At 37.0% G+C, this 15851-nt stretch overlaps 1 protein-coding gene across 3 annotated transcripts in view; it reads right to left on the minus strand.

The window, feature by feature from the left end:
• KNL1 (kinetochore scaffold 1) overlaps positions 1-15851 on the minus strand; it is a 66542-nt gene that overhangs the window by 24345 nt on the left and 26346 nt on the right. For all 3 annotated transcript variants that reach the window (XM_042942398.1, XM_042942396.1, XM_042942397.1), the window contains exons 9-13: positions 11958-12010; positions 6122-11200; positions 4118-4256; positions 3668-3735; positions 3026-3124 (exon numbers count right to left, since the gene is read on the minus strand). In XM_042942398.1, coding sequence (XP_042798332.1) covers positions 3026-3124; positions 3668-3735; positions 4118-4256; positions 6122-11200; positions 11958-12010 — 5438 coding nt within the window. The remainder of the gene's footprint in view (positions 1-3025; positions 3125-3667; positions 3736-4117; positions 4257-6121; positions 11201-11957; positions 12011-15851) is intronic.

Genomic DNA, 15851 nt, shown 5'->3' on the forward strand with positions numbered 1-15851 from the left:
GTCCCTCCTTTCTTCTTCCTTCCCTCTCTCCCTTCATTATTTAAAACAAAAACTTTATTTATTTTTATTTATTTAAAAGTTTATTTATTTTGAGAGAGAGACAGAGCATGAGCAGGGGAGGGGCAGAGAGAGGGAATCCCAAGCAGGCTCCATGCTGTCAGCATACAGCCCGATGAGGGGCTCAAACTCACGAACCATGAGATCATGACTTTAGCTGAAATCAAGTCAGATGTTCAACCGACTGAGCCACCTAGGTGCCCCAACAAAAACTTTTTTAAAAGCTCTATGCCCAGTGTGGGGCTTCAAGAGTCATATCTTCTACTGACTAAATCAGCCAGGTGCCGCTGTGTAGGTTCATTCTTTAAAAGCTAGATAGAACTCATCTGGTTCTAGTGACAATTTTAGTGGTAAGTTATAAAATAAAATTTTCGATGAGAATAAAAGTTTTCCATGTCTTAGGTTAATTTCGGTAATTTATATCTTGCTAAAAAATCATCTCGGGGCACCTGGGTGGCTCAGTCGGTTGAGCGTCCAACTTCAGCTCAGGTCATGATGTCACCACTTGTGAGTTTGAGCCCTGCATCAGGCTCTGTGCTGACAGCTCAGGGCCTGGAGCCTGCTTTGGATTCTGTGTCTCCCTCTCTCTCCGCCCCTCCCCAACTCACGCTCTGTCTATCTGTCTCTCAAAAATAAATAAACATTAAAAAAAATCATCTGGGTCTTAAAATTTGTTGTCAGAGTTGATGGATTTAAAAAAATTATTTTAATCTCTGGACAGGTCTTCTTTCTCAACCAGCTATATTTTAGTTTTCTCTTTTTCTTTCTTTCTTTTTTTTAAATGTTTATTTACTTATTTTGAGAGAGTGCATGCTCTCATGCACGCACAAGCAGGGGAGGGTCAGAGAGAGAGAGAGAGAGAGAGAGAGAGAGAGAGAATCCCAAGCGGACTTTGGCTGTCAGCACAGAGCCCAATTGTGGGACTCTATCGCATGAACTGTGAGATCATGACCTGATGACCTGAGCTGAAATCAAGAGTTGGATGCTTAACTGACCAAGCCACCCAGGTGCTCATGTCTTTTTTTCTTTTTAAAAAAAAAAAAAATTTTTTTTTAACATTTATTTATTTTTGAGACAGAGAGAGACAGAGCATGAACAGGGGAGGGTCAGAGAGAGGGAGACACAGAATCTAAAACAGGGTCCAGGCTCTGAGCTGTCAGCACAGAGCCCGACGCCGGGCTCGAACTCACAGCCCTCACGGACCGCGAGATCATGACCTGAGCTGAAGTCGGCCGCTTAACCGACTGAGCCACCCAGGCGCCCCTGTCTTTTTTTCTTAATTAGGCTCTTCAAGGGTTTTCTTATTTTATTGTTTTTTCAAAGTACCAGTTTTTGGATTTGCTATTCTTTCTACTAATTTTTGTTTCCTGTCTCATTAGCTTTACGATTTATCTGCATTAATTCTGTCTTCATGTCTTTTTTATGGATATTATTTTATGGTTCATTTTCCGATTTTTTTTTCTTTTTCTTTTTTAATTTTTTTAATGTTTATTTATTTTTGAGACAGAGAGATACAGAGCATGAACAGGGGAGGGTCAGAGAGAGAGAGAGAGAGAGAAAGAGACACACAGAATCTGAAGCAGGCTCCAGGCTCTGAGCTGTCAGCACAGAGCCCGACGCGGGGCTCGAACTCACAGACCGCGAGATCACGACCTGAGCTGAAGTTGGACGCTTAACCGACTGAGCCACCCAGGCGCCCCTCTTTTTTTTTTTTCAATATTTATTTTTGAGAGAGTTTGTGAGTGCATGGTGTATACGCATGCATGAGTAGGGCAGAGGCAGAGAGGAGGACAGAGGATCCAAAGCAGGCTCCATGCTGACAGCACAGATCCCGATGCGGGGCTTGAACTCATGAACCATGAGATCATGACCTGAGCTGAAATCAAGAGTCAGATGCTTAACCAAATGGGCCACCCAGACGCCCCTCATTTTCCAATTTCTTAAAGTGAGCATTAAAAATTCCTTTATTTTTAGGTTCTCTTCTATAATAACAATGATATCTAATACTTTTAATTTTCTGTTAAGTATAATTTTTGCTGTATTTCACATAGATTTGTATTAAATATTCTCCTTTACTGTGCTTTCTTAATGGTCTTGATTCCCTCTCTGATCTCACAGTTATCTACAAGTGTATTTCTCAATTTCCAAGAAGGTTAAGAATGTTTTAGTCCTTTTATTAGTTCTAATTTTATTGGATTAAGATCAGGTGATATTGTCCGTAAAATCTACATTTTTTTTTCAGTCTGTTAATACTTTCTTTGTGGTCAAGGGCATAACTAATTTTTATAAATGTTCGGCAGACTTAAGAGAAAAAAATATTCCTATTAAATTTTTCTTTTTCTTTTTTTTTTTTTTTTAACGTTTATTTATTTTTGAGACAGAGAGAGACAGAGCATGAACGGGGGAGGGGCAGAGAGAGAGGGAGACACAGAATCGGAAGCAGGCTCCAGGCTCTGAGCCATCAGCCCAGAGCCCGACGCGGGGCTCGAACTCACGGACCGTGAGATCGTGACCTGAGCTGAAGTCGGAGGCTTAACCGACTGAGCCACCCAGGCGCCCCTTAAATTTTTCTATTAATCTTTTAAAATGAGTTTGTTGATTACATAATTCAAACATTGTATAATCTTACATAATTTTGATTTTGAAAAATGTTTATTAAAAATTTTTTATACTTGGATTTTTATAATAGTGTGAAAAAGTATATGTTCAAGAAAAAGGATCAAAGACAAAATACATAGCAAGGAATGAGAAAAAATAAAATTTCGCCTTATCAAAATCTATGACACTACAAAAAATCAATTTTTATGCTAAGCACAATATACCTACTATAGAAAAACTTTCTGCAGGAAAATATGCTTCCTTAGATTCTTTTTCTGTTTTTGTATAAACACACATTTTGATGCAGTCTAATAAACAAGTACAATACATTTTGACTGAGATAACTATTTTGTCAAGAAATTGTACTTACTCTGGTTGGGAGATTGCTCTGTCGGGGTTTCTGTATCAAAATGTGGACCTGAAGAAGTATAAAGAACTCCTTTATTGTAATTTTCCCATCTTTGAGTTTCTGAGGAAAGAAAAAAAGTTTGCACAACTATTCAAAGTGAGTTCTTTTTGACTATAACACCCTACTTTGTTTCTAAATAGCTTACAGTATACTGTGGAAATATCTAAATATCTGTAAAGCTATACATGAAAAGATTTTATCTAATAGTATTTCTTAATGTTATTCAGTAACAATAGAATTAAGAACAAATTATAAAACATAGGTCTTCTAATTGTGATTTCTACTTCATATGACTAATGAATATGCTGGGTCCTTAATAAAAAACACCTGTTTTCTGTATAGTTGAAATATTTCATAATTAAAAAAACATTTTTTTAAGTTTCTTTTTTTTGAGAGAGAAAGAGTGAGCAGGGGAGGGGCAGAGAGAGAGAGGGAGAGAGCTGATCAGCCTGGGGCTTGATCTTTTGAACTGTGAGATCATGACCTGAGCCGAAATCAAAGACTTGGACACTTAACCGATTGAGCCACCCAAGCTCCCCTGAAAAAATTTAAAAACAAAAAGAGGAAAACAGTTGCAACAGAAACATAAGTATTTTAACATACCTCCTTCAAGCTCTCTTCACAAATAGTGTCTCTGAGGAACTGTGATTCCATTTGACTATTGTGGTGTGCTAGAGGTAAAGCAAATTCAGGAGATGAACATGTCAAAACTGAATTGTAAACTTAATTTTAACCATCATTCAGGTTTATATGTGTGGTTCATTCTATTGAAGATATCCACTAGGATCTTTTGGGGAAGAGAGTCATTTATAGTGCAAAGTATATCACAATTTTAAGGCCCCATTCGATGTTTCTCTTACAGTTTATAGTCTATCACTTCTCAATTTATTAAAATTATTAAGAATTAAAAAGAGACTAAATATTTTAGTTATCAATTAGCTATAACTCCCAAAAAGCTTAAATAAATTTTAAATATCTCCTAAACTGAAATACATTTATTATTAGTCAAGTAAGCAGATGACTTCTATTATTTAGCCTTCATGAAGATCTTACTGCTGAAGTCCAGAGAAGTCCCATCGGCCTTGATCGAATCCAGAGAACTGCTGCAACTACATGGTGTCCTGCTTAGGCTCTTTATTAATACACTGTTAGCATTTTTATCTATATCCCCTTCAGCATGGTGATCAAAAATCTGAAATTATCAAGTAAGGAACATCATCAGCATGAAGTTAGGACTTTGCATACTTATAAATAACTAAATGTTTGTTAAATGCTAACAAATACTACTTCTTAACATAAAACTTATCTATAATTTATATGAAATACCTCAGTAACAAATTAGAATAAGTAATAAGCAACTTATTAAACCTTTATAGTAATTTATTTAAGAATATATAGAAATCACCTTGTACATTATATCGCATAAGCAAATGGTTTCTCAGATGTGTCTAAGTTAAAGACAGATCCAATGAGCTGACAAATGTTGACCTATCCAATTATTTAACTACTAGCCACCAGGGTCAGGGCTACCACGCTGAAATAAACCAGCATAGAAAATTGGCTATACATAGTGGCTCTGGCTAGAGCACAAAGAAACTTACTTCCAGGCTTTAGTACTTCTTTCCCCAGGTGACCAACATTCCTTTGGCTGATGTCAAATAAGGGATGTGGTCTTGCTTTTACCATTTTAGCCATTTGACTTTACAGCCTTAAACGCCATTTTCACCTACTACTTACATAAGTTTTGAAGACAACATGTTCTTGGTCTAAATGTTAGAATGTAATCTCCATGAGAACTGATTTTTTTTTTTCTGTAAATTCTCATTGATTCATTCCCAGCTCCTAAACAATACCCAGGACACAGCAGATATTCACTATCTACTGAACAAAATAACACTAATTTTTGGGGTGCCTGGGTGGCTCAGTTGGTTGAGAGTCCGACTTCAGCTCAGGTCATGATCTCACAGCTCGTGGGTTTGAGCCCCGTATCAGGCTCTGTGCTGACAGCTCGGAGCCTGGAGCCTGCTTTGGACTCTGTGTCTCCCTCTCTCTCTGCCCCTAACCCAATTGCATTCTGTCTCTGTCTCTTTCAAAAATAAATAAACAGTAAAAAAATATTAATAATTTTTATGGAATCTTTTTAGTTTTAAATTTTCTATCACTGATACTACTTCAAAGCTTCATTTCCTCAGGACCTCATATTATAGAAGTACTAAAATAATTTTCTAAGCTCACGCACATATTTCTTAATAGTATTTAAACTCTTTTTCTATCAATCTCTGATACTTTCTAATCTTTATTTCTCCACCTATACAACTCGAGTGATAGGTTTCATTCTCTCCAAGTTATCTAAATGAGTATTCCTTCAACTTAAAAAAAAAAAAAAATCTATGACCTCTTTCATAAATTCAGAATCTCACTTACTTCACCTTGAGATACTGGGCTTGACTTAGGCATTCTCTCATTCACTAAAGAAATGGACTCTCAGCTTTCACATATCTTCATTAGCCAAGAAAATTCAAGCAGGCTTTTCTTTATGCAGTTTGCATAACAAAAAGTTGTTTTGTTTTTTACCCTCTAGATATTTAGAACACTAAAGATAACTTTTCAAACTACATACACCCTGCCTGGAGATTCTCATATGCAAACACACAATAACAAATTGCACAATTTCAGCATTAATTTTTATACTACTTCCCATTTCATTTTTTTGTGATTTGTCACTTCAAATTGTTAGTCAAATAATTTCTTAACATGCCACACACGATTATTTCCCCAGCCCTATAGTTGGAAATAATCAATTCCTGCTCATCAACTTCTGCCTTAAAATTAAAATTCAAGGGCTGCCTGTGTGGCTCAGTCAGTTACTGACTAATGATTTCTGCTTAGGTCATGATCTCAGGGTCATGAGTTAGAGCCCTGAATTGGTGTGGAGGCTGCTTGGGATTCTCTCTTTGCCCCTCCCCTGCTCGTGCACGTGTTCTCTCTCTCTCTCAAAATAAATGAACACATATTTAAAAAAATAAATAACATTCCTTAGTTCAAGACAGAGCTTACCTCCTGATCTTGTGGAGTATCACTAAACCTAATCTCACTTTTTCTGATTTTTGTCTCATTCTGAATATCATCTTCTTCTTGTGTCCAGGTTCTTTTTTGGCTATTACTAGTTTCTCTTATTTTATTTTCAGATGGTGAAATCTCTCTTTGATATGTCTCAATCAAAGCCTTTTCCTCAGTTTCTACGATAATAGAGTCTGAGGAATTAATCTCACCAGGGTATATAGGAAGGTTTTCCTCATTTATATATTGAGATGGACTTAAGTTCAGCTTAGTTGCAACAAACTCAATGCTTGATTCCTTACTGAAGACTGGTTGAGTTTCTAAGTGACTTAAATCAGCTGTATCTCCTTGAATCTGCTTCAGGTCATCAATACCAGTGACACTACAATTTTTCTTATTTGGCAATCTGGGCAAAAATATTCCCAAAGAACGTCTCCTTACTTTATCTTTTACAACTGTGAGTGGTACAGAGACAGTTTCAGTTCCATTATGAGAAATTTTATTTTCTTTATCTCTATCATCTTCAACATTGCTGGAAACTGTGTTAATATTATGTATTTCTGTAGCTTGCTCTATACTCATATGATTGTGTGCCTTATTTACCAATGCAAGTAATTGTTCTGGAGAAGGTGGTATATGAGCAGTTTGGAAATCTAAAAATTCTTCAGTTTTTCCATTCAAATTATTCAGATCTGATTTGACACTACTAAAACTTGCAGTATTAGATGCAATTTCAGGAGATGATGCTTCTCTAGAATTAGCATGAGTGTGAATAACTTGCTTAGTCAAGTCAGAGTTACTGTGGAAATCTGTATTGTATTTAGTTGCCTGAATATTTTTCCTCAGCTCTTTTTTACAGGCTATAGTATACTGTTGGGCATTATTGAGCATTTTGGACTCATTTGCACATGTGGGTACAGAAGAATTTCCCATAACAATATTTAAATCCTTATTTCCAGTGTTAGACAATACTGTTTCATCTTTATTCACAATTATTTGTCCTTGTTGAGATAATGGAGGTAGCTGGGTTGAGAGATGAGGCTTAGAAGTCACACAGACATCATCAACAAAGGTCATCTTTAAATTATGTTCTGCCTTATCAACAAAGCCCTCCATTTGATCCTTTGGGAGCTTAAAAGATACTCGCTTTGAATTAGGTTTAGTTACCTCCCCCAGATCTTGACTATATATTAAAGTTTGATTAGCTATGACATTTTGGGGCTCCTTAATCAGATCTTGATCTTTGAGCACTGTTATAGCACAGTCTAAGTGTCCTTTGGTAATAGTTTGAGTAACTTCTTCCTCTAACAAAGAACAAGAAGCAGAGAGAGGCAGTCCCTCAGATTTCAGGTAATATTCATTGGCTAAATTGTTTGCATAAACAAGATCGTTTTGCATTGGGCAATTACTGGCTTTCTCATCTTTATCATCTGAGGACATGACATTCCCCTCCAAATTGTCAAAATAGGAAATAGCATTTGGTAAACAGGAATAATTATCACTGGATCCACACATAGCAGTTGCATGACTGTTTGTAAAATCCGTGTTTCTTCTATCTGTACTATTTAACTGACAGCTTTCAGTTTTGGCTTTTTCCAATGTATAGGCCTGGTCTACAACTTTCCCCATGACCTGTTCATCCACAGTGCTATTGAATTTGATCATTTCTAACTGACTTTGACCCCCAGACAATGTATTAATAGGAACAGAGGGTATCACATGATGCTTTTGCTCAGAGTAAACAATTTTGTTTTCTACAGCCAGTGCTTGTTTTTTAGTGAGTTCTTGAATAGAGTGACCATCATTATGAAAAGAAATACCCAAGGTTTTTCCTTTAGCTATTCCAAATTTAGGGCACTCTTGAAGAATTTCCTCTGTGGCTTGACAATCAATGAAAACAGTATGGGATTTGGTAACTTCCAGATCACAGTGATTATCTACAAACATTACAGTTTTGTCCATAGGCCTAGTAGTTATTTTATCTGGTGAGACAGTTTCACATTCTAAGGCAGTTGTGTGACTTCTAGTCATCTCCATGTCATCCTGCCCACATGTATACAAAACAGTTTTAGAAGTTCCTGCCAAAGGCACCAAGCGGGAATCCTCTCTATCTTCCAGGACACTTTTGTTACTTATTTTCACTGTACAACTCTGGGTGATATCCATACCATTTTTATCATTTTTGAAAAATGCAGTTTTGTCATTTTTGAGACTAAGGCTTTTCCTTCTCTGACTTTTGCATGATATAGTATCATTCAGAAGTTCAGGCTTTGGTACATCTTTGTCATTTTTCCAAATGGTTGATTTAGGCACTTCCATGTTATCACCAGCTATAAATCCTACAGCTTTCTCTATAGGACCAATGTTAGGCCATTCTGTCAGTGGTGTTAGCTTGTTGACTTTTGCTGCTGAATGGTCACTTTCACCATTCTCTGGAAAGAAAACACTGTCCTCTGCAGAAGGAAATGTCACTCTTGGCTTTTCTGGGCTTTTTCTTTTGCATAGTTCAAAGCCAGGTCTGTCTGTAAGCACAGTCCTATCCTTTGCTTGGTAGTCAATGAAAACAGTGTGGGACTTTGTCATTTCCAGTTCATTGTAATTATCTACAAACATTACGGTTTTGTCAACAGGCCTAGTGATTTCGTCCAGTGAGGCAGTTTTACATTCTATAGCAGTTGTGTGACTTCTAGTGACCTCCATGTCATCTTGCCCACACGTATACAAAACAGTTTTAGAAGTTCCTGCCAAAGGCACCAAATGAAAATCTTGTTCATTTAATAAAGGTTTATGATTTATTTCCACTGTAAAACTCTTGGTGATATCCATATCATTCTCATCACCCTCAGAAAATACAATAGTCTTATCAACTTTTAGTCTGCCAACACTTTTCCTTCCACAAATTTTGACATCTTGCTTTTCATTCAGAAATCCAAGTTTCTGTATACTTTTGTCCTCCAACACATCTATGTTATCATTAGAAACAAATACTCCAATTTTCTCTGCAGGAGTTTTACTACATTTTTCGACTTTTACAGCTATCTGTTTGTTTACTGTTGTCAGCTGGCTGTTAGTATTTTCTAAATCAGTCTTACCCAATTCTTGTACCTCAGAAGGACCAAATCCAATGACAACAGTATGACTCTTGGTTAGATCCATATTTTGTTCTTCCTCTGAACAAATAATTATCTTGTCATGAGAACAGTCAAGTGTGGGATTGCCTAAACTTTTCCTTAGTGGCTCAGGCAGTTTAGAATTCTGGCCTGGTGCAGATTTCACTGTGTAACTGTTAACAGCAATATTATGATTTTTCATGGTAGACTGTCCTTCTAATACAGAAAATGACTCTGTGGTAGGAAATAAAGGTTGCTGACATGAAACTGTATTTCCATTATTTCCCAGTGTTACTTGTTTCTCAAGATTTCCACCAGAGTATACCATATTATGGCTTGTTGCTATGTCTTGATTAGCATTAGCTGAGTGAGGAGAATCTTTGTCAAGATAGGGTTCAATCTTGAAAACTTGATCTTTGTCTTTGCCCCAGGTGTCAGCTGGGATGTTTTTAGATATTTTGTCTGGCTGTTGGGATGGTTCCATAGGACTTTTGGTCATTTCTTCCCATTCATTTGAAGAGCTTTTGCTTTGAGAGTGAAATTTACTGGTATTCTCAGATGTTAGAGTGTAAGATGCAAGAGGAACTTGACTTCCTAGGTTAGTTGTGTGGCTTCTAGTCAAATCCATATCTTCATCTGTGAATATTTCAGTCTTTTTGTCAGTCAATGAAAAGGATGAAGAATTTGCCAGGCTCTGCTGTAATCTTCCCTTAAATTCATGAGGAACTGAGCTACAATTTATATTTATTTCCTCATCCTCTGACATGGTTTTGAGATTTTGGAGCATCATTTCTTTTTCAGATACTGGTGTGTCTGCTCTCTGTATGTTTGTCTGATCTTGTTTAAAAATCTGATTATCTATTGCAACTGTATGACTCCTGGTAATGTCCATGCTATCCTCTCCTAAATAAACAGTTTTCTCTGTGACAATAGACATGGTATCTGGATTGGGATATATTTTAGAATAATTACTCTCATTCTTCAGTAAATTTTTCTCTTCTCTCATACCTGAGAGACACTTGGTTAGTTCCATAGCATCATTACTGCTAGAATAGAAAAATGTTTTATGATCTTGAGTAGCTGGGCTCACACATATAGATTCTGGGATCATGGCCAATGTTCTGGCATCTTGGTTAGAAGTCTGTGTGACTATGTGAGTTTCTGTCTCTGTAATAGGACTTCTGATAGTATGTATTTCACCCTTAGGGTTGAAAGAAGGGTCTTGAAAAGCAGCATTCAGTTTATTCTTTAAGAATGTCTTCTTTCCTGGAGCTTTAGTTCCATAAGCTGTTGGAATATCCATCATGACATTCTGAGTTTGATTTTCTGTATTAGATAAATTATCTGCTGAGGGCAAATTCTGGATAGTGTGATTAACTGTCAAGTCCATAAAGTCATTGCCATAAATTGTAATATCATCACCTTTAAATTCCCTTAAGCTGGTCTCACTGGATGTGGGAACCAAAGTCTGAATATTGGCTGTATGACACTGGGTGAAATTCATCTCATCATCTTGTTCTCTAAAGATTCTAGTCATATTATTGCTATTTTCATCTACCCTAAGAGATACATGCATTTGATGTACAGAAGAGGCCCTATTTGATTCTTTGGGATGAAGAGATATCTCAAAATTTTCTTTATCCGGTCCTGTTAAAGCATTAGATTTTCCTGTTTTCAATCTTTTTATGAAGTCATTAAAATTTATTTTCTTTTCTGAAGAAGTGCTTTGATCCATGGAAAAATTTAATTCCTTTTTCATTCCTAAATCCTTAGTATGGAGCTTTAAGTTAGCCAGAAATGATGTGGTATCTATCTTAGTGGATTTTTCACTTTTGGTACAATCTAAAAGGCCTTTGGTAATCATCACAGTGTGACTTGTTGTTAGATCCATCTGGTTTTCATCTGAAAAGACGACTGTCTGGTCATGTGCATGTTTCTTTTCATGGCTGTGTTCTGCAACTGAAATCTATAATGAAAGCAAAATGTAGGAGATTAGATCAAATGCAAACTTTTAGAAAGGTATTTTATAACATGTACTATATACAGAGTACTATATAAACAATCCTCAACGATGGTTTCATGATATACTGTTTGTCTGAGTCAGTGACATGGTATGTAGCATATTTTTGCACAAACTGAAAGTTCAAGGTTAATTATACACCTACTAAAACGACTAAAATATGAAAAAGACTGACAATGTCAATTATAATAAAAACTCTAATTACTAATTAGATAGGTCATTCTCATGCTAAATAAAAAAGACTGAGAAAGGGATAAGTGCATGACAGCTAATTTATAGTATGCTCTACTCTTAGAAGTTGGGTTCTTTTTGAATCTTAAAGCAGCAGTTTTATTTGTAAGGATACAGCCTAACTTCTTGCTACTCAAAGTATGGTCCGTGCACTAGTATCATCAGGAGATTAGAAGTAAAGAATCACAGGGCCTGCGCCAGATGTACTGGAAAAGTATCTATATTTCAACAAAATCCTGAGTTCATATGCTCATTACAGTTTGAGAAGTCCTGATATAATTAATATATTTCCCTGTTATTTATACTGGTTGTGACTGAACTGTCCTTAGTTAACTGAAAAGGTAAGAAGTTTTCCAGTCTATGCTGGTCCACTTTGGTAATTAACCCCTAAATCATGCCATTACCATTAATGTTTTTGTGTGTTAACTATAAAGGGAGACTAAAATATAAAGGCACATGCATGAACTCATACCTCTCTCTGTTGCATCTGAGACTGAATGGGAGCACAAAGCAATGTGTTCATTCCTATTGAAAAAAAAGAAAAAACTATAGTCAATAAGAAAAAAATATATTATCAAGAGCCTGATTTTTCTTTCCTTAGGTTCTTTATCATTTATGAGTATTTACTTAGTATTATCAGTTACTAAGCCCTTCATAAGAACTTAGGTATTAAATTTCATTAAGACTTCCAACTGTCCCATTTTAGGGACAGAGAGATCAGCAATTATTATATTCTCTATGTGACTGAAATATTTTTAGAATGTGGTAAATTTGTTTTATCAAAGTTTATTTATTTTGAGAGAAAGAGAGCAAGTGAAGGAGAGGCAGAGAGAGGGAGAGAATCCCAAGCAGGCTCCACGCCCAGCATGGAGCCCAATGCGGGGCCCAATCTCACAGCTGTGAGATTATGACCTGAGCCAATATCAAGAGTTAGACGCTTTGGGGTGCCTGGGTGGCTCAGTCGGTTGAGTGACCGACTTCAGCTCAGGTCATGATCTCATGGTTTGTGAGTTCGAGCCCCGTGTTGGGCTCTGTGCTGACAGCTCAGAGCCTGGAGCCTGCTTGATTCTGTGTCTCCCTCTCTCTCTGCCCCTCCCCCACTCATGCTCGGTCTCTGTCTCAGAAATAAATAAACATTAAAAAAAAAAAAGAGTTAGACACTTAACCAACTGAGCCACTCAGGCATTCCTAGGATGTAGTGATTTAAAAAAAAAATTTTTTTTTAATGTTTATTTATTTTAGAGACAGAGAGACAGAGCACAAGCAAGGGAGGGGCAGAGAGGGCCAGAGACAGAATCTGAAGCAGGCTGCAGGCTCTGAGCTGTCAGCACAGAGCCAGACGCAGGGCTTGAACCCACAAACCAGGAGATCATGACCTGAGCTGAAGTCAGACACCCAACTGACTAAGCCACCCAAGCGCCCCGCGGATGTAGTGATTTTAAAGGGGGAACTGTAAAGTTGGAAAGTTTGGAGTACTTTTCTTTTCCCTCCATTTTATTTTTATTCTCTGGATAGTAGAGGTTACATGGGAAAGAATACCCAACTGATGAGATAGATATGTTAGAGTAAGGAGTAACTGGGTGGCTCAGTTGGTTGAATGTCAGACTCTTGGTTTCAGCTCAGGTCACGGTCCCAGGGTCATGGGATTCAGCCCCATATCAAGCTCTGCAGGGAGCCTGCTTGAGATTCTCTCTTTCTCTCTGTCCCTCTCCCTGACTCACGCGCATTCTCTCTCATAAAAAAATAAAATAAATGAAATGTTAGATAAAGATTTTGAAGCATCTTTTATTTTATGTTAAAGAATCTAAAAATTTTTTTTTAATGTTTATTTATTTTTGAGAGACAGAACATGATCAGGGGAGAGGCACAGAGAGAGACACAGAATCCAAAGCAGGCTCCAGGCTCTGAGCTGTCAGCACAGCCCAACGCAGGGCTCGAACTCACAAACCCCGAGATCATGACCTGAGCTGAAGTCGGACACTTAACCGACTGAGCCACCCAGGTGCCTCTATGTTAAAGGATCTAGATGCTTCCGTGATGAGATGTGCATTTTATAAAAAATAACTCCAGAGAAGGAGAAGAAAGTAGATTTAAGAGAAGATGAACCATGAGGAGCTGCTACAATATTGCAGATATAAAGAGGATGAAAAGTTATGTTTGGGTAAGAGAAAATGAGAATGAAAATAAGAGATTAGACTCAAGACTTTTTGAATTGAAATATAAAGATTTAGGTCACAAATGGACTTTCGAAATAGGAAGGGATTGAAGACGCTATGTAAAACAGGAAATACATTTTATAATACTTAAATTTAAAGGCAAATCTTTAGACCATTTTTTAAAGTTTTTATTTAAATTCCAGTTAGGTGGTTAACATACAGTGTAATATTAGTTTCGGGTGTACAATATAGTGATTCAACACTTCCATACAACACTGGTACACATCACAAAAATCTCTAGAACATTTTAAAGTGTTTATAGCAGGGCACCTGGATGGTTCTATCAGACATTAAGCATCCAACTTCAACTCAGGTCATGATTTCACAGTTTGTGAGTTCAAGTCCCACATCGGGCTCTGTAATAACATAACACCTCAGAGCCTGGAGCCTGCTTCAGATTCTTTGTCTCCCTCTCTCTCTGCCCTTCCCCTGTTCCTTCTCTGTCTCTCAAAAATAAATAAACATTAAAAAAAGTTTTAAAGTGTTTATGGCAACCCTGATTGAATATGATGAAGTAATTATAGGCTTTTTTATTTAAAAAAAATTTTTTTAACATTTTATTCATTTTTGAAAGAGTGTGATTGGGGTCGGGGCACAGAGAGAGACAGACACAGAATCTGAAGCAGGCTCCAGACTCTGAGCTATCACACAGAGCCCGATGTGGGGCTCAAACTCACAGACTGCAAGTTCATGACCTGAGGTGAAGTTGAATGCTCAACTGACTGAGCCACCCAGGTGCCCCATTATAGGTTTTTTGTTCAAAGTCTTACTTACATATCAAGCTTTCATTCATTTATCCAACAAATATTTACTCAGAACCCATTATATGCCTCAAAACTCAACTACCTACCAAGGCACAAAGAATAAACAAAATTTCTGGACTCAGAGTTCCTAGTTTAATAAGACAGCCAGAAGTAAATACCTGAAATACAATGTGTAAATTCTACAAAAGACTGAGCCATAAAAGGTATGGTATGATAGTACAAGACAGAGTGATTCCTTGGTTTTGTCAGAGAAGGCTCCATTTAACCCAGTACTACTTAGTGTGTGGTGCCAATCTGTGAACTGCCTGTTACCAATTCATGATGAAATAAGGAGCTTGCAACCAATGTAAATCATGTGATATTTCTTTCATCAAGAAAGTTTTACTAAGAAAAAAAAAATGTCACCTAACTCAACAGTAGCTTACTGCCAGAGTTGATTTACATTATAGTGCAAGTTCCTTTTCTGTCATGGACTATAACACTTTGTGGACTGGCTATTTTTTTTTTTTTTTTAAGATTTTATTTTTAAGTAATCCCTAAACCCACTGTGGGGATCAAACTCACAATCCTGAGATCAAGAGTTGCATACTCCACTGACTGACCCAGCCAGGCACACTGGACTGGCTATTTTGAATAGGACTGAAATTAAGCTAAGTGAAAAACTAAGTTAAGTGAAAAATGAGAAGACCAATAGGCAATTTGGAATAGGAAGGTCACTTCAGATAAAAGAAACAGCATTTATAAATGGATACAGGCAGAAAAAAAAGTCAACATGGAGAACTATAAATACTTTTTCATGGGCTAGAGCAAAGTATGTCTATAAAGGGCAGGAGATAAGATTGGAGAAGTTGGGGCACCTGGGTGGCTCAGTTGGTTAAGTGTCTTGACTTCAGCTCATGCCATAATCTCATGGTTTATGAGTTTGAGCCTCATGTCGAGCCCCATGTCAGGCTCCACGCTGACAGTGTGGAACCTGCTTGGAATTCTCTCTCCTTCTCTCTCTCTGCCCCTCCCAACTCACACTTTCTCTCTTTCTCTCTCTCTCTCTCAAGAATTAAAAACAAACAAACAAAAAAAAACTTAAAAAAAAAAAAAAAAAAGATTGGAGAAGACCAGCCAAATTACAAAGGGCTAAGCCTATGTCAAAGAGGTGGGTTTTATCCTATAAGCAAAAAAAGTGTCATTGAACAATTTTAAGTCAGTGGGTAATATCAGATTTAGAAATATATAAAATGGTTCATAAGGATAAGAAACTAAGTACAATAGTACCCCACAAAAGAATAATGATTTGCAGGTAACAGATTTGCAGGACATTTAGGATAAAGAATAGAGTGAAACCAAGTGGATATGAGGAATGAGGAAAAGTTCAAAAATGACTCAACTCCT

This window comes from Panthera leo, chromosome B3 (genome assembly GCF_018350215.1).
Source record: "Panthera leo isolate Ple1 chromosome B3, P.leo_Ple1_pat1.1, whole genome shotgun sequence".
Classification (NCBI taxonomy): Eukaryota; Metazoa; Chordata; class Mammalia; order Carnivora; family Felidae; genus Panthera; species Panthera leo.